This window comes from Haliaeetus albicilla, chromosome 8, assembly GCF_947461875.1.
Source record: "Haliaeetus albicilla chromosome 8, bHalAlb1.1, whole genome shotgun sequence".
In the NCBI taxonomy this organism is placed as follows: Eukaryota; Metazoa; Chordata; class Aves; order Accipitriformes; family Accipitridae; genus Haliaeetus; species Haliaeetus albicilla.
Window position 1 is genome coordinate 40,495,109 of NC_091490.1, and position 27,975 is coordinate 40,523,083.

A 27,975-nucleotide genomic window follows, 5' to 3' on the forward strand; every position below is an offset into this window, starting at 1 on the left:
GCCCCTGAGGCATGGTGTCCGGCACCGTGCCCGGAGAACGGCAGCAGGTCTGGCAGTGTCCTGCTCCTTGCATCACTGTTGACTCCAGGGGGTGCAGGACGCTTTCCAGGTCCAAGGGAAATATTTCATAGGCAAGTTTCTGTGAGCATCTGTCACCCAATAGGATGGGGGCAGGCGGATTCTTTAAGGATCCTCAGCAGAACAATGACACAACAACGTTGTTATTACAATCAAAACTTCATTTTAGCCTGGACCCTTTGCAGATCGGGTCATTTTAACATATTAACCACAACTTGAGCTCCAAGTACACATACAAAACTCACTCCATCCTGGGAGGGAGCAGCTGGCGGTAGAGGTGTCCGTGCCCCCCAGGGATCCTGGCCCTGCTGCCCAGCAGCAGCAGCTCCAGTCCAAGTCCCACCTGGGACTCACTGCTGCATGCTTTTATAGGCAGTGAGATGCGTGCTTTTACGTGTCCCTGTTCACAATGTGTCACCCTGATCGACCCAAGTGCCCAGGACCCCTTCAGAGGAGAAGTGGGAAGGTGACCCACTTGCCCATGGCTGTCTTCCTCACAGGATCGTGCACTGGGGTTTGGGAAGGGGGGCACTGGTCCCACCACCCCTGTGAACCCCGAGTACGCAGCGTGTGCAAATGGTGACAGAGTGACTCAGAGGAGAGGGTACCCAGGGAGAGGAGAATGCCCTCTGCAATGGAGAACTTGGCTCCAAGGCCAGCACACCTCTGAGTTCAGATTTCACAGGATCAAATCAGATCCCAGCCCTAAACTGGCTGCCATGTCTGATGGAGGCTGGGGAGCGCTCTGGGAGGACAAGACCTTGGCTCAGGGTGTTTAAAGCTGTCTTTCCGCAGTGGTGCTACAAGAGGGAGTGTGTGCCTTTTGGCACCCGACCGGAGGGGGTGGATGGTGCCTGGGGAGCCTGGTCGTCCTGGGGAGAGTGCAGCAGGACGTGCGGCGGAGGCGTATCGTCATCCATTCGCCATTGTGACAGCCCGCGGTAGGTGTACATGTGTGTGGTTGTGTTGGCATGGCCCTGCCTTGTCCTGGCTCTACGGCATCACTGTTCAGGTCAATGGGGAAGGCAGCAGCCAGGTGCCTGTGCAGCTCTGTACTGAGGTCCTGGGAAGATCTTGACTCCCGCACACAAATCCCATGTCCCGCTTTCACAGCAGCTAGGTGCTCTTGCTTTGGTGTTGGGTCTGCAGCCACTTGTACAACTCCACTGTGCACTTGCAGCTGAGCATGTGAAGTCAGCTGGGGCACTGCGCTTCTGCAGCAGCCCCTCCAGGCGGGATCCATCCTTGCAGCAGAGCAGGGTTGGGAAAAGCCATGGTGCTCCTGCAAACTTGGGGCAGCCACCTGCTACAAACGTGGCTCACTGCCCTAAGCTGGTTCTCCCGTCTTGTTCTTGGTTTGGCAGGCCCACAATCGGAGGAAAGTACTGCCTGGGAGAGCGGAAACGGTACCGGTCCTGCAACACCGATGTGAGTACTGCCAGGCTCGGGGAGAGGAGCAGCGGTGGGCTAGCAGGGCTTTGCCAGTGGGGCAGGCAGCTCTGTGTCGCAACAGGGAGGTGGGGATGAGCCCTCTCTGCATGGATGTGGGGCGTTATGTGCAGCTGTGGGACCCACAGGAGAAGGCAGCTGGGTAGGGGTGAGCCACGCTGTGCCGGCAGCAATCCTGCAATGGGGAAAGCCAAACAGGACGATGCACGCCTACACCAGCTGCAAGCTGGCTCAGAGGGCGGGTGGGCGGTACGTCCCTGCAGGGCTTCAGCATCAAGAAGGGGCCCGAAAAGATAACAAGGCAAAGGAGGAGAGATCAGAGGCTTCCAGCACTGACATGACAGCGATTGCCTCTCATACGCTGCAAGTGCAGGCCTGGTCAGGTGAGAGTGGCTCACGAAATGCGGTATAGCACCCTGCTTCCCAGGGTTAAACCTCAAGGGGAGCAGAGAAATAGCTGTGCTGCAGGGAAGATCAATGAAGCTTTGGACCTGGGAAGTGGTAGCTTTAACATCCGCAGGCTGGTAGTGAGGAAAATAAATGGCTCCCCATTGCTTCCCCTGGGCTTTGCACCTAGCTTTTAAAGGATTGCTCACAAGAGCAAGTGTTGCATCTGCAGACAGACAAGCTGGGGCCCAAGGGCTCATGCCGTTCATCTTCAGATAGTGTTTAGCTTTGCAGGAAGGATGTTCCTGCCATACTGTAGCAGTGTCCAGTTGTCAGGGCTGGTGTCCATTTCCTTGAAGGGCTGGTGTTAGTTGCAGCTGGGAGCTCTGTAGCAGCTCCTGCCCTCCTAGCTGATAAGGCAGGCTGCTCCTGCCAACACACTGATTGCTGGCTGTGTGGCTGCAGGACTGCCCGCCGGGCTCCCAGGACTTCCGAGAGCTGCAGTGTGCCGAATTCGATAACGTCCCCTTCCGAGGGAAGTACTACACCTGGAAGACATACCGTGGAGGTGAGTGCTGGGACTGGGCTGAGCATCCCTTGGCTCAGGCAGAATTGGCTCAGGGCTATGCATGGCTTTGCTGTCCCCCACTCTCTGCAAGGACAGGTCTCATGGTCTGGTGGGCAGTTAGTCACCACCTCTGCTAGCCCAGTTCCCGCAGGCTGCCCACTCCGTGTTCCTGGGGCGTGCTGCCTCCCCCTTGCACGACTGCGGATCGATGTGCATCCCTCCAGGCGCCTGGCCCATGACCATCCTGCCATGCCCCCCAACCTGGGTCACTTACTTACCCCTGTACTATTGCCCTTTAACTTCATTGCTCTGCCAGAAACAATCCCAGCAGCATCGGAGTTGTTAGTTTCTTTCCTCAAGTCTGTTTCCTTAACTGCTGAGGGAGCAAAGAGGAAGACAAGAAAAGGGAGTTGTTAGTGTCTGGTACCTGATGGGGAGAAAACAGGGCAACCCTCTCTGCACAGGCAGGTAAAGCTCCAGCTCCTGCACAGGCGGAAGGGATGCGAACTGGTGGATCCTCCAAAGAGCAGTGCTCCCTTCTTCCCGAGGTCAGTCCTCCTGTGTCCTGCAGAAATGTCTAGCGAGGAGAGGAGGCGGGAGGAGGCTTCTGTGGCAGAAATCTCTTAATAATGAGAAAGAACAGCGCGTCTCCTTCATGTAGTTAATGAACTTGACTGGGGAAATCCTTCACAGCTGTGTAAATAAGCACACCTCCCAGTGGGGCTCCTGCAGCTGGAGCAGATGTGCTGAGGCTGCAGGGGATGGATCAATAAAAATGTAATAAAATTGCAAAGCAGTAAGTCACACAAAGACCCCAGTGGATGCCAAGGTAGAAGACAGCCCCGCAGGCTGGATCTGCCCTTGCTCAGACCTCTCTCTTCCCCAGGCATGGCCCAGTGGTTTGAGTCCAGGGGACGGTTGGCCGGTTGAACATCAGCCCTTGAATTGTAATCTGACTCTGACACTGATTTTTGCTTCGGCTTTCAAAAAAAGCCCCTTCCTCTCCCTCTGCTTCAGCTTCCTCTTCCATAAAATAAGGTGATGAAGCCTGTCCCCTTCCCAGGAGGCTGTGAGTGTTGGCATGATCGTGTCTTGAAGGGATCTGGGAGTGACCTGTCTCAGCTCTCCAGGTTGGCTGTGGGTAATGGTCACGAGGAGCCGTGCTGTTTAGCAGTTTTGTTTTGTTTATTCAGTGTCAAAGGGTATCACTGTCTTCCTCTGAGGTGGCCCAGGTAGGGAAACTGAGGCACATTCACTTGTGTAGAGAGGTGCTAGAAGCTGCAGCTCCTCAGCCTGTTCTGGGAGCCAAGCCCCTGGCCAGCAGAGTGGCCGTCTCCCAGCTCTCAAGAAATCATGTGTGCTGACACCCACCTGCCTGGGAGCTGTCAGCTGGGATTAGCAGAATCAACTCTTCATGGCATGGGCTGTCCACACTGGACCCTCAGATCAGTTGGGACTGTGGAGGTGGTAAGGTGTCATCACCGTTCCCCTCCACCTACAAAATTCTTTGCCCAAATCTGGATGCTCTGGTCAGGATTGGGGAGACCTGATTGCAGCTGTTCAATAAAAAAGATGGAGAGAGACATTTTACCAAGGCCTATAGTGACAGGACAAGGGGCAACAGTCTTAAACAGAAAGAGGGTAGGTTTAGAGTGGACATAAGGAAGAAACAGTGTATGATGAGGGTGGTGAGACACTGAAACAGGTTGCCCAGAAAAGTTGTGGGTGCCTCATCCCTGGAAGTTTTCAAGGTCAGATTGGACGGGGTTTGAGCAACCTGATCTAGTGGAAGATGTCCCTGCCCACGGCAAGGGGTGGAGGTTGGACTAGATGGTCTTTGAAGGTCCCTTCCAACCCAAACCTCTCCATGATTCTATGACTATGACTTTACCAGCATGAGTACTTGCATCTTCACTTTCCTGCAGGATTTTGTGATACTTGGTGTCATTTGGGTGTCAGAGGTACATGTGTGGGGGAGGCAGGGAGCGTCCCTTGCACCTCCACCCTCTCCATGTCATAGATCAGACCCCCAGGGAACAGCCCCCTCTTGTCTTGCCCTTGCCACGGGTGTTTTGCTCTCAGGACCCGTGTTTTCTCCCTGCAGCCCCTGTGCTAGAAGGCATCCCTACCCCAGCATCGAGGAGGCAATGCGGGCTGGCCATCATCTCCCTCAGTCCCTCCTGGCCTCTTCCAGTGGTGCCCAGATTGCTCTGGAGTGGTGCATGTCAGTCCCTCCCTCCCTACTAGCACAAGCAGCCCCCCAGGATCCATCCTTGTTGGCAGCCTCGTCCCCAGGCATTCCGCCCTCCAGCTGGTAGCATATCTGCTCTTCAGGTTGCTTTTGGGCACGTGTCCCTGCTTTGGGAGCCATTCACCACCCTGGCCCTCTGCTGAGCCTCTTCCCCTGCTCAGTTCAGCCGCTGCCTTTGGCACTGCACACTTGAGCCACCTCCTTGCCGAAAGAAGCGGTGGTGCAGGGGTGCTTGTGCCATTTGCCCATCAGGCACTGGCCCCACATCGGTTCAGGGAAGTGTCCTAGGCACGAAGCACCCCCACCCTGAAGACAAAGAATACCCTGCTGGCTTTGATGGGGGAGGACACCGATCCCGCAGGGAATTTGGGATGGGAAGGAGCCACCCACTGAAAGCCTGACGCCAGCCACCGGGTCACTGGCAAGTTGAGGTTGGGTTTTGCACAGGGCTGGTACAGCGTGTTTTCCTGGAGGTGATTTATAACAGTCCTGGAGCCCAGACCCCGGGATCGCAAGACACAGCCCCAGCAAGAAGCGCTGAGCTCAGCCTTTTGGAGCTCAACAGTCAGCAGATACCTCGTGGAACGCGGCTTTAATTGTTTGTTTATTTTGCTTTATTCGCTTAGTTATTCATTTTGCTCTTGGCGGATGCAAGAGCCAAGGGAGAGTGGAGCAGCTCACGGGGCTGGGAGAGAGATGGGGAGGAGCAGGGGCTTGCAGAAAACAGGAGATTGCTCGTCATAAATTGTAATGCGCTTTAATTCCTCTATGGGACAGGGCAGGCAGGAGGAGCAAAACATCCTCTGAGGCACTGCGTAGCCAACTGAAAATATTCTATTCTATTCTATTCTATTCTATTCTATTCTATTTTAATAGCTATATTAAAGATTAAAAGCAGTACCTTGGACTAAGCCCAAAGCGAAGGGTGGGCAGCTCTCTGTGGGCCCATGCATGACCGGGGGGTTTGCCTCTCTGGGAGCAGGGGACTGGGGACCTGATCAGTGTTTATGTCAGGCCCTGTGCTCTTTAGGGTTGTATGGTCTTGTCTGCTGCTTGTTTCCCAGTCAATTAATAGTAACATTAGGCAGTGGGCAGGCTAAGGGGGTCCCACTCTTTCTGTGGAAGTGGGCTCTTCTCCCATGGTGGTGGACCCACCTTGCACAGGTGACAACAGGCACTGTAGAGCCTCTCCTGCCTCTTTGCTGCTAAATGCCCCATGGGGCTTGTGCTGAGGATCCCACTCCCTGTGGATGTGGGTATCACTGGGCAGCAGTGAGCTGGCCTGGAAAGACATAGAGCACTGCCTTGCTCAGCCAGACCTAACGCTTCCACCTCAAAAAGCGCAGCTCCCACCAGATAGTTCACGTGCTGGGAGAGGAGGGTCTGGATCCTGGCTGCTGTTGAAAATACAGTCCTTAATTCCCGTCTCCAGGAATGTCAAGGCGTGTCGTGCTGTTTCAAAGGATCTTTCTGGGGTCTGAAATTCACCCTGTTTGCTGTGGTCAGTGTTGCTGTTGTGGGGACACAGAGTTGTCACTGGTCTAGGGCTTTAGAAAGCTGCCTTTTTAAGGAACCACCTTAACAAGGACAAGGTGATGCCCAGACCATCTGAGTACCTCTTGGCCAGCTAAGCGCCAAGGAAACTGCAGTTCCTAACAGACACTGGGCAGTGATACCAGGCCCCCTTTCCTCTGATCAGTGGGAGGGTGACGTGGCTGCCAAAGGCAAATCCTGCCTGGAAATTGTCACCAGGGAAGGTGTGTTGGAGACTGGTCCTGAGCTCGGGTGGCCCAGCTGGCTCGCTGGAGCAGTCACAATCAGGATGCAGTACCAATGCAAGGTTGTCCATCTCTCTCCCCCCTCCTTCATTCTCCCTCTCCCCATTTCTGTTCCGTAGGACTTTTTCTTTTAAGGGCAGCAATTCTCCATCTGCAAGCCTTTCCTAAGTGGCCAGATGAGGAGAACCAGTAGGGATTTGTCCGATGTGAAGCAGCAGCTGGGTGGCAGCATGACCACAGGACCCCAAGTCCCAGCTTTGTGCATGGACCCCCAAGTCCAGCACCCGCTGTCAGCTCTTGCAGGCAGGAAGGTGATGGGTGCTGAGTTCCCCCTGCTCAGCAGTTGCTACCCAGGCTCCCTCTGTGCACATGAGATGCTCGGCGCCACCAGGATATAGGGCCTGCATCAGCAGTGATGGGTCTTTGCCAGTGACAGGCTGGAACTGGGGCAACTGTCCCAGCATTGAGGGCTTGCTCTCTTCCACACGCTTTCCTCCATCTCTGCTGATCTCACCTCAAAAGAAGGTTAAATTGTTAGGGATTTAAGCGTGCATGCACATATGTGCACACACATGGATCCTCCTGGGCTCCAGCAAGGGGAGGGCAATGAGGAAACCCTTGTGGACACCCCTGGCTCTGCAATGAGCTGAGTTCATGCTCTCACACCATTTTTGCAGCCCAGTAACAAAGTCAGGCACTTAAGGCAAAGGAAGAAATATGGCCTCATGCCGCCAATCCCCAATCTTTTATTTTCCCTCTTTTCTTTCTTTTTTTTTTATTTTTCCTCTGACTTGTTATATTTTTTTATTCCAGTTTTCCCCACGGGCTCCTCTTTCAAGGCTGTGATGATTACACTCAGGGCTGCTTTGCTGCTGGAGGAGGCTGGGCATAGGGCAGCAGCAGTGAGGAGTTATGATAGAAAGCAGGATCATGTAGCTGATTGGGAGCTACTAAAATGGAACCAGGGCTGGCAGAGAGGCAGAAACAGGCTGTGGCAGAGGTTGGCTGCCCACCAGGGAACTGCAAGGTGTCTGCAATGGGTCTTGCTTTTCCTTGTAGCTGGAGACAAGGAAGGGATTAGGGAGTGCGTGTGAATAGCTTAGCAAACCCATCTGAGAACTCTGAAACAAAAGCCCAAGTTTCTGGCTGTTTCTCAACTCTGCTTCATTGCATAGTCTGCCCTGCACTCCAGTGATGGCAGGATTGAGCGTGGCCCTAGAGCTGCATGTGAGCAGGGACGAAGGGTCCCACGCAGCCGACGGAGCACACGGCTGGGCTGCCAGGAGCGAGGCCACTAGCAGGAGAGATGTTCCCGAGCCAGCAAGCACTGGCTAAATCACAGATACATCTCGGGAAGGGCCAGCACAAGCCCCTCTCCCAGGCTGGTGGGACAGTTTAATGCTTGGGGTGTGCAGTTGGTGGTGGGACTCAGTGGTACTCTCTCTCCAAGCTGGGAGATTCTGCAGCCAGCATAGGTCCCTCGTGACTCATGTTTTCTTGCCGTGCTGGTGATGTTTTGCACCTGAGGTCTGGCTGGACAGACCAGGGGCTCAGGCATGCTGTGGTTAGATGGCTGTGAGTTTTCGGGGTCATGCCTGCGCTGTCACCTTCGGTGGCCCTGGAGCTCCCTCGCCAGGCAGGAGAGAGCCTGAGGTGCTGCAGAGAGGGTTGGCTCTCCAGGGGGAGGGTTGTTTGAGCACCTTCTCTAGGGGCTTGTCCAGGCATCCTGCTCGACAGCATGCCTCCAAGCTGCTGAATTCCCCTCTCATGTCTCCTCCTGTTCCTCCCTCTCCTGGCTTTGCTCTTTCTTCCCCCCAGCTGCGTGTGGGTGCTCCAGGGCACAGCTGGGCCACCCCTCCCCTCCATCTGCCCATTTGATGTGCTGTATCAAGTTGCAAGTTTTGCAGATTTCGGTTGCTCCCAACCTAGGTGCTTCCCAGCTCTGGCACATGGCTCACAACTGTTGCCGGTGCCTGCAGGAGTGAACTGCCACAGCTCAGGCATGCATCTCTCTGCCAGGGTCATGCAGGCTGTTGGGTCTCCTTGGCATGCTCAGTAAAGGCAGCAAATGCCACAGTCTGCACCTGCATTTGATAAAATCCAATGACAGGAGGCAGGAAACTGCACTGCTCAGGTGTCTCCTTCCATAACCAGTCCCACATCCTGTTCCCGGACACCATAAGCCAATATACAGATATCCAGTCTCTCTTCCTTAGACGGTGCTTTGGCAAGGGGTGTTGGGAAGCCAGTAATTTAGCTATAGCTTGAGCATCCTTCCCCTTTGGCCTCATGCTGCTGTCATTGTCTTTGCTGTGAAGGACTCAGTATCCACCAGCCTTGAACAGAAAGAAGTGGTTGCTCTGGCCTAGTAACTGGTCTAGGAGCTGAAAAACTTTGGACAAGTTGCTTAAGAGCTGCTGCCTCAGTTTCCCTGTCTGTAAAATGGGCACAAGGGTGTCAACAGCCCTTGTAAAGTGCCAGGAGACCCAGGAGTGACCGACACCAGATAAGAACAAGTCAGTTTGTTTCCTTCCCCGTCACATACAGCCCATGTTTCCCAGGCTGTGCAGAAGGCACAATGTCTTACCGTGTGTTGGTGTCCAATTCAAGGGTCTTGGCTCAGTGCTGATCAATAAGGAAGGTGTCTGGGTTCCTCTGCCTGGCAGGGACAGACAGGGACATCCTCCTGAGCATCTGGAGCTGTGCAGTGGGCCAGGCACAGGATGGAGGCATGGGGAGGCTGAGGGTAAGGCGGCTGTTATCCAGCTCTGGCTCGCCACATCTTTCCTCTCTCTCCTTGGCAGCATCATCTGAACCTCTGCTTCTTTCCCAGGGGGTGTGAAAGCCTGTTCCCTCAACTGCCTGGCCGAGGGCTTCAACTTCTACACAGAACGAGCTGCAGCCGTGGTGGATGGGACGCCGTGCCGGCAGGACTCCAACGATATCTGCGTCAACGGGGAGTGCAAGGTGCTGGCGGGGTCTGGGACAGACTCGGGATGGGAAAGCAAGGGCAGGCCCTTGGGCAGGGGAGTGCTGCCCTCCACCCACCCACACAGACACAGGCATCCTTCTGCCTGGGCTCCTGGTTGACCTGTGGGAGCAGGAGCACATCCACCTCTGGACTTGTGCCTCTCCGCTCTCCATGCACCAGTTGCCACATTGGCTTGCGTTAGCAATGCGTCTCTGCATTTACAGCCTATGTAGCCCCAGGCACTTGATACTTCCCTTGAAATGGGATCTGGAGGGCTATAAAAGTTTAATTATAAGAAAGCGCTGTGGGAGTGGCAAATGTCCCCCAGCAGGCAGGCAGACAGGCTCCCTCTCTGTCTCTGTCTGTCTCCCTTCCTGTGTCTCTGGGATCTTTTTGTCTCTATGGGGCTGAACATACTGTGGAACAAAGGCGGGGATTGCACCATAGGCAGCTACAGCTGTGCTGGTAACCCGCTTGCTAGCCCATGTACTGTGGCAGCAGGGCAGAGCCAGAGGCTTCACATGGGCTCTCTACCGCGATGCTGGTGCTGCAGGGACACAGCTCTCCTTGGGCTGCTGCAGCTCCACCAGCTCAAGGCAGGCACCCTGATCTCTGCCTTATCCCACAGTCACAGGATTTATGCGTTCACCCCCGCCCCCCGCCAGCCCTGGAGAGAGACCTCCCAGGGCTCTCCCTGGAGAGGAGGGGCAGAAAGATGGGGCTAGGCAGAGGTGATGTTGCTGAGCGCAGCCTGCTGTACGGTGCAATGGAGGGGAGTGAGGTGGAGCCCAGGGATGGGCTCCCTGGGATGCTGCAGGTTAGGTGTGGGAAGGACAAGGCCCCACCAGGACGGCTAATTCCCTGCTGCTCCTTCCTCCAGCATGTGGGCTGTGACCGTGTCCTGGGCTCTGACTCAAAGGAGGACAAGTGTCGCGTGTGTGGGGGAGACGGCAGCTCCTGTGAGACCGTTGAGGGCGTCTTCAACCAGTCTCTGCCGGAGGGAGGTAGGGAGCAAGCAGCCTGGCCAGCGCAGCCAGCGTCACCCACCCTCAAGTCCCTCCTCAATTTCACCTCCTCCTGGGGATGTGCAGGACAGGCAGGGACATATCCCAGAGAAACACCCCAGAGGGTAGGACCAGGCTGCAAGCAGGGAGCAAATCACTCCTGTTCACCAACCAAGCTGTTCCCCAGCCACCCCTGGCACCCAAGTCTCTGGCACAGAGCACCAAGCTCCTTCCCTCCTCCGCAGCTCATGCTGCCCTCAAGCCAGGCTGTGGAGATGCCCCTGGAGATCCCAGCTCCACAGCACCTCCCCAGCATGGCTGGTCCGATCACAAAAGCCTGCACTGCAAAGCAAGTAAGCCACTGTCCTGGCGGGCCATAGTGCTTTTTCCGTTTAATTGCAGTGGGTGGCTGCACGAACACCTCTGCACTGCCAGCATCTCATTTAGTGTTTAACCCATGGGTAACAGGGTGGCACACACTCCCATCCAGCCCAGGGCAGGGTTGGCTCTGGGCTCGGAGGCTGAGCATCACTGCTCACCAGCCCCGGGTTGTCTCACAGGTTACGAGAAGGTGATCCAGATTCCCAAGGGCTCCGTCCACATCGACATCCGGGAGCTGAACCTCTCCATCAACTACCTAGGTGAGATGGGGCTGGGGGATACTGAAATCCCAGCCAGACACCCCTTGGTCTGCCATTTCCCTGCAGTTAATAGGGCGTGGGAAAGGCCCAGCAACGAAAACCTCTCACTGCAGCAGAGGATGGGGTTGGGGGGGTCTCAGCTTGGGGTTGGGGGCAGAGGAAGGCAGCGGGCCTGCTAGCAGGACAGCACGTCCCAGGCTAGCGTGGGCCGTATCGGTGTGGCCTGCACAGCCCCTGTCTCGCTGCAGCGCTGCCTCCGTCCTGTGCTCACTGTTCAGCAGTGTAACCCTGAGCAAACCCCACACCCCGCCGTTCCTGGCACTGTCTGTGGCTCCTTGGCATTCCCCCCTCCGCCAGCATGTTGGGCTGGGAATTAAAAATAGACCTGCTCACATTTTCCTTGGGCTTAATTTTCCAGCCAGACTCTAGCTCATTTTTACAATGGGCTTTTTTCTTTCCCCTGTCCTCCAAGCCATCGACAGTGATCATGGGGGGGGGTGCTCACTGCTGCTTGCTGCTGGGTGCCTCTGCAGTGGCTCTGCAGGAGCTGGAGCCTGCCTGGATGCTGGCACTGGTGGGAGATCACAGCAGGGCTCTCCTGACCGCATCCCTCCAGGCCAGCTCCCTTTGCTGGGTTCGGAGATGCCAACATCCCTCTGTACCCAGCCCACGTATACCGGGGACTCCTCATGTCAATCCAGACTGGATTTCTGTGCACTGGAGGCACAGCCCAAGTTCATATCACTATTGATTACTGCCACCAGTCTCTCCCACTCCAGCATCTGTCCCTGCACCCCAGTGGGAGCAGAGGGAGCATCCTCATCGGTACAAAGCATCCTCCCTGCCCCAGAACATCATGGCAATGAGGTCGTTGCCAGCAGCGAGGGCAGGAGTGACGCAGGGCTGGGCGCCAGCGCGGTGTTGGTGGCAGAGAGCAAGCAGGGAGAGCGTGGGAATGCGAGTGGGGACGAGCAAGCGAGCCGATCCCCCTCTAGCGACTCGCTTGGGCAACCACAGCCAGGCTCCTGGGGACCAGCCTCCTCCAGTAGCCCCAGCTGCCAAGACCCAGTTTGCACAGCTGGATTTGAGCGTGGCTTCATGGCCACAGCATGTCACACTGCCAGTTGTCCCCATCACCACCCCGGGTAGCTGGCTGAGCTCCCCACAGTGTCATCCTTCACCAGTGAGGTGGCGGGCAGGCTGAGACAAGATGATGGGTCCCACCTCTGCTAGTGATTTTCTGTGTGACCCTGACCCAGGCACCTACTTTATTTGCCCCGCCTATTCCATCCCTGTAAAATGAGGCTGATGACATTTACCCTCCGTTGTAGCAGCGCTCTGAGCCTGGCAGATGAGAAGCGCCTGGCCGAAGGTGGATACAGGTGCATTCAGCCTTTCTGCTAATCCTTGCTCCCCTGTCCTCACAGCGCTGAGAGGGGAGAGCGGCGAGTATTACATCAATGGGAAGCTCTCCATCGACCCACCGCGGCGCTTTGACATTGCAGGCACAACGTTCCACTACAGGAGATCCCCAGAAGAGCCTGAGTCCCTGGAGGCCTTGGGACCCACCAACATCACCCTCTTTGTCATGGTTGGTAACATGGTTCCTTCATACCCATACCTGGTATGGGCCTGGTCTGGACTAAAGAGACCTTGCTGTGACTAGATGGGAATTGGAGCTAATCAGTCCCTGTCCTTGCTATCTGGAGTAAATGGGCACAGAGAGCAGGGGTAAATTGGGCTAAATTCTCAGGTCTCCCTCCCTAATCTGCCAGGCTTTGGAATGATCTCTGATCATGTCACCTTCATGGCTGCACTACTGTCATCACTGGTGGCTGCCATGTCAATGCTGGAAGGGACTGGAAAGGGAAGCGGGGGGGGGAGATTTCAGCTGCCCTGGATTTTAGAGAGTGCCCTGAGGTTGTGGGATGCCATCTGGACAGTCACGACCATGCTGGACTTCAGTGGCACTGATGCCTTGGTGGTGCCTTTCTTTGCAGGTCCTTGTGCGGACAGAGCTGCAGGGGATCCGGTACAAGTTCAATGCGCCCATTGGCAGGGATGCCTCGAACCAGTATTCCTGGCACTACACCCCGTGGACCAAATGCTCAGTGCTGTGTGCCGGGGGTGAGGTTTGACCCCATGTCACCTGGGGGGAACACGTGTGTCTGCCTTCCTGTGACACCCATGCACAGTGTCTGGGCCACATGAGGCAGCGCACAGATGTTAACATCTGCTTCGCTCTGAAGGAGCTCTCAAGTTTCTACATATTCCCACCCTGCACTCAGCCACATGCGAGCTGGTGTCAGTTAGCATGATCTTGTGGGCAGAGTGTCAGGGCAAACAACCTGGATGCCATTCTTTGGCTGGACCGCAGGTGTTGGTAGAGGTGATGGAAGGTGGCATGGTATGCTTGGAATTCATTTACTTGTGTAATGCATAACAGGTTAGCTGGTCACAACAGCCCCTCTGGCCTTCAGATCTACATTGTCTGTGAACTATACCACCACTGATGCTTCCCTGAATCCCTTGGGCTAGTTCTTGTGGGGATTGACACAAAGGTTTGTGCCATGTCTCCTGGCTGTGAGTGACTGAGCTGGTATTCAGGAGAAAGAGGCACTTTCAAGAGCAAGGCTTAATAATGTTCCCTGTTTAAAGCTAAGGGCCATGGCCCCGTTTTATGTGCTAGGCCTTGACAAAGGGTCGCCACCTCTTTTTCCAGCTATTCCCCCAGTACTACCCAGAAAGTGTCACAAGACCAAGGTTAGAACAGGTTTATCTGAGGATGAGGTCCTTGGGACACTTTTATCCTCCATCCTCTGCAAACTCTACCAGGTCGTGCCCTGGCTGGTGAGCCTTCACTCCATTTTTTTCTGGAAATGTTAGAAGCAAAGGAGGCCTTGGTTATGAATAGAGAAGCAGATTCAGGCTTGATGAAGTGCAGTGACAAGTGGCTGCCCTGTCACGTTGCCCACGCGGGAGCCGAGCTGTGGGGCTTGTACCTCCAGCCTGGCTCAGCACTAGCCTCAGGGTGCTCCTCTCTTTCCCCCTTGCCTCTTTTTTCTTGGCAGGCAGCCAGATCCAATCTGTGGTATGCAAGAAACTTTCCGATGGCTCAACTGTCTTCAACCATTTCTGTAGCCCTGAAACTAAAATGCCAGAGCGGCAGAGGCCGTGCAATACCGAACCGTGCCCCCCGGCGTGAGTACCGTAGCTTGGAGCAGATCAAGGGAGTGTGGGTGGAAAAGTCAGTGTGGAGGAGGGTGAAATTGCCCCCTCTCTACCATTCCCAAGTCAGAGTCCCCAGCCACAGTACCCAGGGGTAACACTACCTGGCTAGAGCAGCTCTGCTGCAGAGGGGGGACAGTTTTCTCCTCTGTGCCCCATCATGAGCACAATACAGTGCACAATCTGCACAGCCCAAGTGCATTGCTGTGGGGAAGGGGCAGTGGTGATGCAGAGAGTAGAAACCTGTCTTCACCACAGTGCTCTGTGCACAAGGCTACATTGTGCCTTGTTCGGTGAGAGATGTGCCAAGAACATGGTGTGTTGGCTGAGGATGGTCTCTGTAGCGTGGCCTCCTCCCTGCGCTACTGAGCTACTTGCAGAAAGGAGCCCTCCCCATCTGGTCCTTTGGTGCAGAGCAGATACTCAGTGTGGTTCCTCAGAAATTGTCCCAGCCCCTCCCTGGCTGGCCCTTGCCCCTCTCTTGAAGGGGAAAGGGAGATGTGGAGGAACTCTGACTCAACCACAGCTGCCTGGGAGGCTGTGGCCAGAGTAGGAACAGGGCTGTGTACTGGAGTATGGGGACAAGCATGGACCACTGTGCCCCTCACAACTTTGCTGTTTTACCTGTCTCCAGCTGGGTGATTGGGAACTGGTCTGAATGCAGCCGAAGTTGCAATGAAGGTGTCCGCACACGCAGTGTCTTCTGCAAGCGTAAGATCTCTGCCACTGAAGAGAAGACCTTGGATGATGCTTCTTGCACCTATCCACGGCCAAAGATGCTTGAGCCTTGCAATAACCAGACGTGTCCTCCAGAGTGGGTTGCTCTGGACTGGTCTGAGGTAAGTGCTTAACATTGGCCCTCACCTCTCTGATAGCACTGGTCCTTAGGGGGACAGAGTCAATCGCTAGGCCAGAGCATTAGCGATGGCTGCATGGAGAGCATAATGTGGGAAATGGTCTTGAAGCTCAGGAGACAGGCAAGGTGGGAGCACTGGTGGGGAGAGCCAGTGCTGCCTCTCTCTGCTCTTTGCCATACATCCTGACCGCATGTGTCCTCTCTTTGCAGTGCACCCCAAGCTGTGGACCAGGTTTCCGCCACCGCATCGTCCTCTGCAAGAGTGGTGACCACAGTGCAACTCTGCCCACCTCCCAGTGCTATGAAGGCTCCAAGCCACCGACCAGCATGAGGTGCAACCTGCGGCGCTGCCCACCGCCACGCTGGGTGACTGGCGAGTGGGGAGAGGTAGGGACAATCCTTCCCATGAGGTCTTTGAAGAAGACTCTGTCTCCCCAGCCCCTCAAATCCTAGTCACACGAGGCTTTTACCTGCCAGCAGAACTCAATGTGGCCACCACAACTATCTGGGGGGCAGCAGAACTCTGTGGCAGTTCTTTGCCCTCCTTTGGCTCAGGAGGCCATTGCGGTGGTGGCCCAAGTGCACAGCTGGTTCATGGAGTCTCCTGGGCCTAGCAGGGCCCCACAGAAGTTGTTGGAGGGCCCCCATGGGTATCTGGGGGGCAGCAGGGCAGTGAGGACAGGGAGCAGTGCAGTGCAGTGGGAGCAATGGGCTGCAAAGGCGGGCTGGGCTGGCTGCAAGCGGGGCCACTGCTGGTCCCCCTGCCACAGCCCAGCCTGGTGCCTACAGCGGGGTGATGCTGACAGTCCTCTCTTCCCTCTAACACCCCTCAAGCTGCAGGGTGACATTGGGTTGCAGGAGGCCTGGGAAAGGCTGGTGATTTAGGGCTGGATGGAGAGACCCTCGCTGAGTCCTGGAGGTTCGAACCAAGCTTTTCAGGAAGCAGGGCCGCCCACTCAGCCGTACCAGCAAGGTCCCTGCAGCTGCTGGTGAGGGAAGGGACAACTGCATCCAGCACCCTTTGCACCTCCTAAGACCTGGCTGTGCCTTCTCCCCCCACGTTATTAAAGCCATGGCAGCCACCACAGCTCCATGCTGTGCTGTTTCCCCACAGTGCTCTGCGCAGTGTGGCCTTGGCCAGCAAAGAAGATCCGTCCAGTGCCTGGCTCACACCGGGCAGCCGTCCAGCGACTGTGTGGAGACCCTCCAGCCACCCGGCATGCAGCAGTGCGAGACCAAGTGCGAATCGGGACCTACGGACAACCCTGAAGGTATGAGGGAGACGGGGGACTGGGGAGGGAAATGCAGAGCACTGGTAGCCTTGGGGGGCTATGGGGTACAGGGACACTGGAGCCAGCACAGCCCGAGTTGGGGTCTAGGTGCTGTGGGGTGAGGCTCTCATGGGGAGACCTGATGCTGTCCCCTCTGGTCCCAGGCCAAACTGGCATGCCGTGACACTGATAAATGAAGTAACTGCACCTTGGCAAAGAGAGGCTTTCGGTAGAGAGGTTCTCAGTAGCTTCTTCAACACGGCTGCCTCTTGCTGCTTCCTGGAGAAAAGCCTCCAGGAGCTGGGCATCAGGGTGCAAAAAGAGCTTGCATAGTGCTGGTTAGAAGTCCCCCCTGGGGCTCCTCAAGGCAGCTGTAACCCTGCTTCCCTCTGTCGCCCATCCAGAGTGCAAGGATGTGAACAAGGTGGCCTACTGCCCTCTCGTCCTGAAGTTCAAGTTCTGCAGCCGGACCTACTTCCGACAGATGTGCTGTAAAACATGCCAGGGGCACTAGGGATGCAGTGTGACCCCCATGGGAAAACTGGAAGGCAAAAACTACGCCAGAGGACCGCCGAGCTGCGCCCTTCCTCTCCGCCCCGGCAATCTCCCCTGGGTCCAACACAGACACTGGTCGTGCTTCCAGTGGGAGCCGGCGTCACCCAAACCCGTCCCCCAAAGACATGCACCCTTCGCCCCCGAGCTTCACAATGGCAGGTTCCCAGTTAAACCACTGCCAGCCGCTGCAGACACTGCCACGGCCCAGTGTGACAGGAGCCGGTCGATGAGCGGTGGGAGAGGGAGAAGCTGGGCAGAGCGCAGCAGCAGGGACATTACTTGAAATTCTGACATTGTTATTTATTAGTAGCGGACCCAGGTCCTGCAGACGCCGAGACAGCCACCAAAGCGGCACCACTCGCCCTGCTCTTGCCCTGTCCTGTTCCGCGCCCGTGTCCCGAGGGCATCACGGGGCATCGTGGCCTACAGTGGGGCCTCCCCGGGGAGGCTGAGCGCACCGGGGGCTGCTGCCTTTCCCTCCGGGATCCCAGGGCAGACAGGGAGGAGGTTTCAGGTGCCACGGGTGACAAGCGTGGCTTGTGGCCTCTGGGCGATGGATGAAGATGAGCTGCTGTGGGCAGTGGGGCTGGAGCAGGAATTTTGTTTTATTGGTTTGCATCCTGTCACCTTGGGACGTGCAGCAGGGGACAGAGAGCAGGTCACTCAGTGAGCAGAGCAGTGACACCAGTTTAACTGGGAGAGGGGGGTTATTCAAACTCTCTTAACAACCTACTTTGATTGGGGTGTCCCCCTATTTTTCCTTAAAGTCCTTATCACTCTTATGACCATTTTTTATTCCAGAAACACCTCGAAGCACGAGCTGAGGTCATGGCCCAGTCGTGCTCAGGGTTGCAGTCACTTAACAGGCATCAAGGACGTGCCGGGCTGCAGGAAGCAAAGCAAAGGAGGATGCAGGACAAGAACTGTCTTGGTCACTGTGTCCCCATTGCCGAGCCGTAACTGCAGGACCACTCTGCCTGGTCCTGGCAGGGCCCTCCCCAGCAAACGCCACGGCCTCCACGGCTGCTTTGCCTCCAAAGGTGCTTTATTCCAAAGGTGCTTTGCCTCTGAAAGGTGCTTTGCCTCCGAAAGGTGCTTTGCCTCCAAAGGCAGCCTTGTTGCACGCCGCTGTGGACTTGGGCTATAGGTCCCAGTGCCACCCACTCCTCTGCCCCCAGGAGACCTCCAGTGATGGGAAAGGAGCAGGCTTGAAATTCCTCCAGGACACCTCCTGGCCAAATTTGGGCTGACACCTGACACATGTCTTCTCCGTGGGCCACCACGGCCTGCGGAGGAGACCTGAATTCCCAATCGACAAAGCATGTGTTTTTTATTATCATTATTGTCATTATTATTAATATTTTCAGGCCTTTCTGCATCACGAAGAAGGGAGATCTTGTCCAAGCTATGTTCTGCTCCCCATAGGGGTCATCCCTAGGGTGCAGGGAGGGGGAGAGCCCTCTTTAACCAGAACAAACCTCTCTGCCCTACCAGCCATCATGTGTTATTCTACCATCTGTATTTTTACCCGCTCATCAGCCAATCGCAGCTTCTCTGGTGCTCAGCAAATCCCACTTGGCTGTCGAGCGGGCCTTCCTTTGTCTTCCTTCCCGGTGCCACGCTCCCTTCCGACATTTTGGTGAGGGGAGGGGGTGTTTTCACCTTTTTATATAGATGAGATATATATATAATGAAAAATGTTTAACGTACTAACTCTGAGGAGGAGCGACGTAACAGCATGATTTATAATAAAGGAGTAGCTACGATCCCAGGTGCAGCTTCTGGTCCCAGTCTTGTTTCTCAAGCAACAAGCCTGGGCTCTGGGCAGCCCCACACGACAGTGCTCCTTGTGGTCACACTGGAGGAGAGGTTTGGGCAGCAGGGGAGGCTTCTCCCAGCAGCCGCGAGTGACCAGAGCGGATGGGAGAGGTGGAGATTCGCTCAGAGTTGCTGCGTGGCACGTAGGAACAGGCTTCCCTTGGCAGACCCCTCGTGGGTGGGCTGTCCACCCCGGGGGCACACAGAACCCCCGTGTTGGTGGTGCCGGTTTGGGATTTTAACGGGGCGGGGGGGGACTCTTTGAAGAACTACGTGTCTGCAACATCGCCGATGCTTCCCTGAATCCCTTGAGCTGGTTTGTGTGGGGATTGGCTCAAAGGTTTGCACCATATCTTGTGGCTCTGGAGAACCAGAGGACAGACTCGTCAGTAGGGCCTGTTGCAACAAAACAAGGGTTGATGGTTTTAAACTAAAAGAGGGGTGAGGATTTTATACTAAAAGAGGAGAGATTCAGACTAGGTGCAGGGAATGAGGGTGGAGAAATACGGGCATCGGTTGGCCAGAGAGGCGGTAGCTGCCCCATCCCTGGAAACATTCAAGGTCAGATTGGACAGGACTCTGAGCAACCTGCTCTAGTTGAAGGTGTCCCTGCTCATGGCAGGAGATTGGATTCGATGACCTTTAAAGTTCCCTTCTCACCCAAACCATTCTGTGAGTCTATGATTCTCCGACTCTAACCGGGCTGCGAGTGACTGAGATGATGGTCTCGAGAAGGAGAGAGAGGCCATTTCCAAAGCTCAGGGCCCTGAGCCGGTCTTGGGTGCTAGGCCTCCACAAAGCGTTGCCCCCTCTTGTTCCAGCTCTTCCCCCCCCACCCCAAGAAAGTGCCACAAAGCCAAGGTTGGAAGAGGTTTATTTGAGGAGAAGGGATCTGAAGAAGGCTTTGACCCTCTGGGTTCTGCAAACTCTGCTGGCGAGACTGGTGCCCAGCACGCGGTGTCTGTTCGCCGCGGATGGTCTCCGTAGCGTGACCCTCCGGTGCTGTGCCACCCACACGCTGGAAAAGGCAGGGGAGATACCTGATGAATATCTGGGGCAGCGGGGGAGTGCAGGGTGGGGAGGAAGAGCCCAAGCGGCGCTTGAAGCTCCACCATGTTTCAAGGGAGAGAGAGGAAATGGTCGAGTGATGGCTGGGAGCCACGCACAGGCTGGGTCCGCCAAGGCCGTGGCTTCCCACCACCCCCAAGCATATACCTGCCCAGTGGTGAGGAGGTGGTCCCGCGCCGGTAGAGTCTTGGGTGGGGCCACATCTTCCCAGTGCGACGGGCTCCCTTCTTCGGGCATAGCCTGGAACCGGCAGTGCAGAGCGCAACTAGGTCTGCTGGAATTGGATCGACCTCCATGGGCTCCTCCTCATCTCCCACTGGGTCAACCTCCATGGGCTCCTCCTCATCTCCCACTGGGTCAACCTCCATGGGCTCCGTGTCGTCCCAGCCTAAGAGCTTCCACACGTCCTCTGTGGTTTGGCACCTCTTGTGGTTGCCCTGACACTTCATTTCGAAGACTCCTTGGGCGTCGGGACGCAGCACCCAGAAGCTGCCGGTCGCTGCCTGACGCTTCTCGGCTCCTGTCCCGCTCCACTGCTGGCGCTGCAGGCGCGAGCAGCTCTGCGAGTGGTGGCCAGGGGCAGGGCTGCCTTTTTATAGGGCGGGGGACAACGGGCAGTGAGGTAGGCCGCGACATCAGGAGGCCATTGTGATGTCGGCCCAGGCCGCGACATCAGGAGGCCATTGTGATGTCGGCCCAAGCGCACGGCCGAGCGTGCGTCCCTTTGGCTGCCGGGTGCCTGGCCTGAAAGAGGACCTGCCTGGGAAGAGCAGGGTGCCCGGGGCTGAGGTGCTCTGCCCCTGCCCAGTCCCGCTGTGCTGGGACCCGCTCTCCACACCTCCCGCCGCCCCGCGCGTGCCTGGGGGAGGACCGGCTGCTCTGGCCAACAGCAGGCGAAGCAGCCGCTGGCTCTGCCATGGCCAGTTTCCTTCTCCGGCCACGGCTGCCTGCGATCAGAGCAAACCCTTAGAGCCCTGCTGGCTCTCCGCCTGCTGGTGGGCTGCCCCACGCCTGGCGTTGGCAGAATTTGCCATCCATTTGTGATCGGACCGAGCTGGTTGGCCATAGCCTCTGTCTCCAGCCCGGGCCCAGGTGGGAGGCTGAGTGCTCCAGCCGGCACCCTCTGCTGTGCAGTCCGAAGGACGATACATGGGGGTGGGTAAAAGGATGAATAAACAAACAAACAAACAAACAAACAAAATTAAAATAAATATAAATAAATGAATCAATAAATAATGGTTCTGGGACCTCTGTGAGTGAAGCGGCCAAGTGCCGTCCCCACAGGGAGTCAGACCTTTCCTTTCCCTGCAAACCTCCCTGCTTTCCCCATGCTCCCTCACGTCGTGGACTTCAGAGCTCTCTGAGAGCCACCAAGGAGGGGTGCCCTGCCAGGGCGATGGGGCTGGAGGGCTGCCCACCCTCTCGGTCGCTGGGCACCGCACCAGGTGCCGGCAGGATGGGCTGTGCAGCAGCTGAGCGCTCCCGGGCATGGACAGCCCTTGCTCCGTGTGCGTGTGGAGCCAGCACGGACCTGCTGCAGCAGCGGCAGGCTGAGCCCTGCGGGTGCCGGTTCCCGAGCCTGTGGGCTCTGCCGCTGCCGTGCCAGGGGAGCGGAGGGACCACCTCAGGACGGCAGGCCTGCAGGGGACAGTGGGGACGTGGCGGTGGAGAGCCGTGCTCAGGCCTCGGCTTCCTGCCGCAGCATGCCTCTGTTCTTTGCCCCCTCTTGGCTGCGTTCTGTTTGGGGGGCTGACCACTGCCAAGGGGCTGGGCCCTCGCCCATAGGATAGAGTCTTGGGTAGGGCCGGAACCGCTCAGCGCGATGGGCTCTTTTCTTCAGGCACAGCCTGGGATCGGCGTTGCGGTCCCGTCGCAATGAGCGGTGGGAGAAGGGGAAGCCGGGCAGAGCGCGGCAGCAGGGACGTCGCTTGAAATTATTTATTAGTATCATAGAATCATTGAATACTAAGTTGGAATGGACCTCAAGGGTCACCTGGCCCAACCTTCCACGGCAAAAGCACAGTCTAGAGAAGATGGCTCAGCGCCCCGTTGAGCCGAATCTTAAATCCACTTAAACCGCTTTTGACCCGCTCATCAGCCGATCGCAGCTTCTCTGCTGCTCAGCAAATCCCACTTGGCTGTCGAGCGGGCCTTCCCACCCAAACCATTCTGTGAGTCTATGATTCTCCGACTCTAACCGGGCTGCGAGTGACTGAGATGATGGTCTCGAGAAGGAGAGAGAGGCCATTTCCAAAGCTCAGGGCCCTGAGCCGGTCTTGGGTGCTAGGCCTCCACAAAGCGTTGCCCCCTCTTGTTCCAGCTCTTCCCCCCCCACCCCAAGAAAGTGCCACAAAGCCAAGGTTGGAAGAGGTTTATTTGAGGAGAAGGGATCTGAAGAAGGCTTTGACCCTCTGGGTTCTGCAAACTCTGCTGGCGAGACTGGTGCCCAGCACGCGGTGTCTGTTCGCCGCGGATGGTCTCCGTAGCGTGACCCTCCGGTGCTGTGCCACCCACACGCTGGAAAAGGCAGGGGAGATACCTGATGAATATCTGGGGCAGCGGGGGAGTGCAGGGTGGGGAGGAAGAGCCCAAGCGGCGCTTGAAGCTCCACCATGTTTCAAGGGAGAGAGAGGAAATGGTCGAGTGATGGCTGGGAGCCACGCACAGGCTGGGTCCGCCAAGGCCGTGGCTTCCCACCACCCCCAAGCATATACCTGCCCAGTGGTGAGGAGGTGGTCCCGCGCCGGTAGAGTCTTGGGTGGGGCCACATCTTCCCAGTGCGACGGGCTCCCTTCTTCGGGCATAGCCTGGAACCGGCAGTGCAGAGCGCAACTAGGTCTGCTGGAATTGGATCGACCTCCATGGGCTCCTCCTCATCTCCCACTGGGTCAACCTCCATGGGCTCCTCCTCATCTCCCACTGGGTCAACCTCCATGGGCTCCGTGTCGTCCCAGCCTAAGAGCTTCCACACGTCCTCTGTGGTTTGGCACCTCTTGTGGTTGCCCTGACACTTCATTTCGAAGACTCCTTGGGCGTCGGGACGCAGCACCCAGAAGCTGCCGGTCGCTGCCTGACGCTTCTCGGCTCCTGTCCCGCTCCACTGCTGGCGCTGCAGGCGCGAGCAGCTCTGCGAGTGGTGGCCAGGGGCAGGGCTGCCTTTTTATAGGGCGGGGGACAACGGGCAGTGAGGTAGGCCGCGACATCAGGAGGCCATTGTGATGTCGGCCCAGGCCGCGACATCAGGAGGCCATTGTGATGTCGGCCCAAGCGCACGGCCGAGCGTGCGTCCCTTTGGCTGCCGGGTGCCTGGCCTGAAAGAGGACCTGCCTGGGAAGAGCAGGGTGCCCGGGGCTGAGGTGCTCTGCCCCTGCCCAGTCCCGCTGTGCTGGGACCCGCTCTCCACACCTCCCGCCGCCCCGCGCGTGCCTGGGGGAGGACCGGCTGCTCTGGCCAACAGAAGGCGAAGCAGCCGCTGGCTCTGCCATGGCCAGTTTCCTTCTCCGGCCACGGCTGCCTGCGATCAGAGCAAACCCTTAGAGCCCTGCTGGCTCTCCGCCTGCTGGTGGGCTGCCCCACGCCTGGCGTTGGCAGAATTTGCCATCCATTTGTGATCGGACCGAGCTGGTTGGCCATAGCCTCTGTCTCCAGCCCGGGCCCAGGTGGGAGGCTGAGTGCTCCAGCCGGCACCCTCTGCTGTGCAGTCCGAAGGACGATACATGGGGGTGGGTAAAAGGATGAATAAACAAACAAACAAACAAACAAACAAAATTAAAATAAATATAAATAAATGAATCAATAAATAATGGTTCTGGGACCTCTGTGAGTGAAGCGGCCAAGTGCCGTCCCCACAGGGAGTCAGACCTTTCCTTTCCCTGCAAACCTCCCTGCTTTCCCCATGCTCCCTCACGTCGTGGACTTCAGAGCTCTCTGAGAGCCACCAAGGAGGGGTGCCCTGCCAGGGCGATGGGGCTGGAGGGCTGCCCACCCTCTCGGTCGCTGGGCACCGCACCAGGTGCCGGCAGGATGGGCTGTGCAGCAGCTGAGCGCTCCCGGGCATGGACAGCCCTTGCTCCGTGTGCGTGTGGAGCCAGCACGGACCTGCTGCAGCAGCGGCAGGCTGAGCCCTGCGGGTGCCGGTTCCCGAGCCTGTGGGCTCTGCCGCTGCCGTGCCAGGGGAGCGGAGGGACCACCTCAGGACGGCAGGCCTGCAGGGGACAGTGGGGACGTGGCGGTGGAGAGCCGTGCTCAGGCCTCGGCTTCCTGCCGCAGCATGCCTCTGTTCTTTGCCCCCTCTTGGCTGCGTTCTGTTTGGGGGGCTGACCACTGCCAAGGGGCTGGGCCCTCGCCCATAGGATAGAGTCTTGGGTAGGGCCGGAACCGCTCAGCGCGATGGGCTCTTTTCTTCAGGCACAGCCTGGGATCGGCGTTGCGGTCCCGTCGCAATGAGCGGTGGGAGAAGGGGAAGCCGGGCAGAGCGCGGCAGCAGGGACGTCGCTTGAAATTATTTATTAGTATCATAGAATCATTGAATACTAAGTTGGAATGGACCTCAAGGGTCACCTGGCCCAACCTTCCACGGCAAAAGCACAGTCTAGAGAAGATGGCTCAGCGCCCCGTTGAGCCGAATCTTAAATCCACTTAAACCGCTTTTGACCCGCTCATCAGCCGATCGCAGCTTCTCTGCTGCTCAGCAAATCCCACTTGGCTGTCGAGCGGGCCTTCCCACCCAAACCATTCTGTGAGTCTATGATTCTCCGACTCTAACCGGGCTGCGAGTGACTGAGATGATGGTCTCGAGAAGGAGAGAGAGGCCATTTCCAAAGCTCAGGGCCCTGAGCCGGTCTTGGGTGCTAGGCCTCCACAAAGCGTTGCCCCCTCTTGTTCCAGCTCTTCCCCCCCCACCCCAAGAAAGTGCCACAAAGCCAAGGTTGGAAGAGGTTTATTTGAGGAGAAGGGATCTGAAGAAGGCTTTGACCCTCTGGGTTCTGCAAACTCTGCTGGCGAGACTGGTGCCCAGCACGCGGTGTCTGTTCGCCGCGGATGGTCTCCGTAGCGTGACCCTCCGGTGCTGTGCCACCCACACGCTGGAAAAGGCAGGGGAGATACCTGATGAATATCTGGGGCAGCGGGGGAGTGCAGGGTGGGGAGGAAGAGCCCAAGCGGCGCTTGAAGCTCCACCATGTTTCAAGGGAGAGAGAGGAAATGGTCGAGTGATGGCTGGGAGCCACGCACAGGCTGGGTCCGCCAAGGCCGTGGCTTCCCACCACCCCCAAGCATATACCTGCCCAGTGGTGAGGAGGTGGTCCCGCGCCGGTAGAGTCTTGGGTGGGGCCACATCTTCCCAGTGCGACGGGCTCCCTTCTTCGGGCATAGCCTGGAACCGGCAGTGCAGAGCGCAACTAGGTCTGCTGGAATTGGATCGACCTCCATGGGCTCCTCCTCATCTCCCACTGGGTCAACCTCCATGGGCTCCTCCTCATCTCCCACTGGGTCAACCTCCATGGGCTCCGTGTCGTCCCAGCCTAAGAGCTTCCACACGTCCTCTGTGGTTTGGCACCTCTTGTGGTTGCCCTGACACTTCATTTCGAAGACTCCTTGGGCGTCGGGACACAGCACCCAGAAGCTGCCGGTCGCTGCCTGACGCTTCTCGGCTCCTGTCCCGCTCCACTGCTGGCGCTGCAGGCGCGAGCAGCTCTGCGAGTGGTGGCCAGGGGCAGGGCTGCCTTTTTATAGGGCGGGGGACAACGGGCAGTGAGGTAGGCCGCGACATCAGGAGGCCATTGTGATGTCGGCCCAGGCCGCGACATCAGGAGGCCATTGTGATGTCGGCCCAAGCGCACGGCCGAGCGTGCGTCCCTTTGGCTGCCGGGTGCCTGGCCTGAAAGAGGACCTGCCTGGGAAGAGCAGGGTGCCCGGGGCTGAGGTGCTCTGCCCCTGCCCAGTCCCGCTGTGCTGGGACCCGCTCTCCACACCTCCCGCCGCCCCGCGCGTGCCTGGGGGAGGACCGGCTGCTCTGGCCAACAGCAGGCGAAGCAGCCGCTGGCTCTGCCATGGCCAGTTTCCTTCTCCGGCCACGGCTGCCTGCGATCAGAGCAAACCCTTAGAGCCCTGCTGGCTCTCCGCCTGCTGGTGGGCTGCCCCACGCCTGGCGTTGGCAGAATTTGCCATCCATTTGTGATCGGACCGAGCTGGTTGGCCATAGCCTCTGTCTCCAGCCCGGGCCCAGGTGGGAGGCTGAGTGCTCCAGCCGGCACCCTCTGCTGTGCAGTCCGAAGGACGATACATGGGGGTGGGTAAAAGGATGAATAAACAAACAAACAAACAAACAAACAAAATTAAAATAAATATAAATAAATGAATCAATAAATAATGGTTCTGGGACCTCTGTGAGTGAAGCGGCCAAGTGCCGTCCCCACAGGGAGTCAGACCTTTCCTTTCCCTGCAAACCTCCCTGCTTTCCCCATGCTCCCTCACGTCGTGGACTTCAGAGCTCTCTGAGAGCCACCAAGGAGGGGTGCCCTGCCAGGGCGATGGGGCTGGAGGGCTGCCCACCCTCTCGGTCGCTGGGCACCGCACCAGGTGCCGGCAGGATGGGCTGTGCAGCAGCTGAGCGCTCCCGGGCATGGACAGCCCTTGCTCCGTGTGCGTGTGGAGCCAGCACGGACCTGCTGCAGCAGCGGCAGGCTGAGCCCTGCGGGTGCCGGTTCCCGAGCCTGTGGGCTCTGCCGCTGCCGTGCCAGGGGAGCGGAGGGACCACCTCAGGACGGCAGGCCTGCAGGGGACAGTGGGGACGTGGCGGTGGAGAGCCGTGCTCAGGCCTCGGCTTCCTGCCGCAGCATGCCTCTGTTCTTTGCCCCCTCTTGGCTGCGTTCTGTTTGGGGGGCTGACCACTGCCAAGGGGCTGGGCCCTCGCCCATAGGATAGAGTCTTGGGTAGGGCCGGAACCGCTCAGCGCGATGGGCTCTTTTCTTCAGGCACAGCCTGGGATCGGCGTTGCGGTCCCGTCGCAATGAGCGGTGGGAGAAGGGGAAGCCGGGCAGAGCGCGGCAGCAGGGACGTCGCTTGAAATTATTTATTAGTATCATAGAATCATTGAATACTAAGTTGGAATGGACCTCAAGGGTCACCTGGCCCAACCTTCCACGGCAAAAGCACAGTCTAGAGAAGATGGCTCAGCGCCCCGTTGAGCCGAATCTTAAATCCACTTAAACCGCTTTTGACCCGCTCATCAGCCGATCGCAGCTTCTCTGCTGCTCAGCAAATCCCACTTGGCTGTCGAGCGGGCCTTCCCACCCAAACCATTCTGTGAGTCTATGATTCTCCGACTCTAACCGGGCTGCGAGTGACTGAGATGATGGTCTCGAGAAGGAGAGAGAGGCCATTTCCAAAGCTCAGGGCCCTGAGCCGGTCTTGGGTGCTAGGCCTCCACAAAGCGTTGCCCCCTCTTGTTCCAGCTCTTCCCCCCCCACCCCAAGAAAGTGCCACAAAGCCAAGGTTGGAAGAGGTTTATTTGAGGAGAAGGGATCTGAAGAAGGCTTTGACCCTCTGGGTTCTGCAAACTCTGCTGGCGAGACTGGTGCCCAGCACGCGGTGTCTGTTCGCCGCGGATGGTCTCCGTAGCGTGACCCTCCGGTGCTGTGCCACCCACACGCTGGAAAAGGCAGGGGAGATACCTGATGAATATCTGGGGCAGCGGGGGAGTGCAGGGTGGGGAGGAAGAGCCCAAGCGGCGCTTGAAGCTCCACCATGTTTCAAGGGAGAGAGAGGAAATGGTCGAGTGATGGCTGGGAGCCACGCACAGGCTGGGTCCGCCAAGGCCGTGGCTTCCCACCACCCCCAAGCATATACCTGCCCAGTGGTGAGGAGGTGGTCCCGCGCCGGTAGAGTCTTGGGTGGGGCCACATCTTCCCAGTGCGACGGGCTCCCTTCTTCGGGCATAGCCTGGAACCGGCAGTGCAGAGCGCAACTAGGTCTGCTGGAATTGGATCGACCTCCATGGGCTCCTCCTCATCTCCCACTGGGTCAACCTCCATGGGCTCCTCCTCATCTCCC

General features: G+C 57.6%; 1 protein-coding gene across 1 annotated transcript in view; it reads left to right on the top strand.

Moving 5' to 3' along the window:
* The window catches only part of ADAMTS10 (ADAM metallopeptidase with thrombospondin type 1 motif 10), a 59,585-nt gene extending 40,777 nt beyond the window's left edge, over positions 1–18,808 (top strand). The window contains exons 13-25 of the mRNA XM_069790164.1: positions 874–1,019; positions 1,443–1,506; positions 2,380–2,482; positions 9,345–9,478; positions 10,363–10,486; positions 11,047–11,127; positions 12,555–12,718; positions 13,128–13,254; positions 14,199–14,328; positions 14,990–15,194; positions 15,422–15,598; positions 16,326–16,482; positions 16,887–18,808. Coding sequence (XP_069646265.1) covers positions 874–1,019; positions 1,443–1,506; positions 2,380–2,482; positions 9,345–9,478; positions 10,363–10,486; positions 11,047–11,127; positions 12,555–12,718; positions 13,128–13,254; positions 14,199–14,328; positions 14,990–15,194; positions 15,422–15,598; positions 16,326–16,482; positions 16,887–16,996 — 1,722 coding nt within the window. The 3' untranslated portion in view covers positions 16,997–18,808. The remainder of the gene's footprint in view (positions 1–873; positions 1,020–1,442; positions 1,507–2,379; positions 2,483–9,344; positions 9,479–10,362; positions 10,487–11,046; positions 11,128–12,554; positions 12,719–13,127; positions 13,255–14,198; positions 14,329–14,989; positions 15,195–15,421; positions 15,599–16,325; positions 16,483–16,886) is intronic.
* The last annotated feature ends 9,167 nt before the right edge of the window (positions 18,809–27,975 follow it).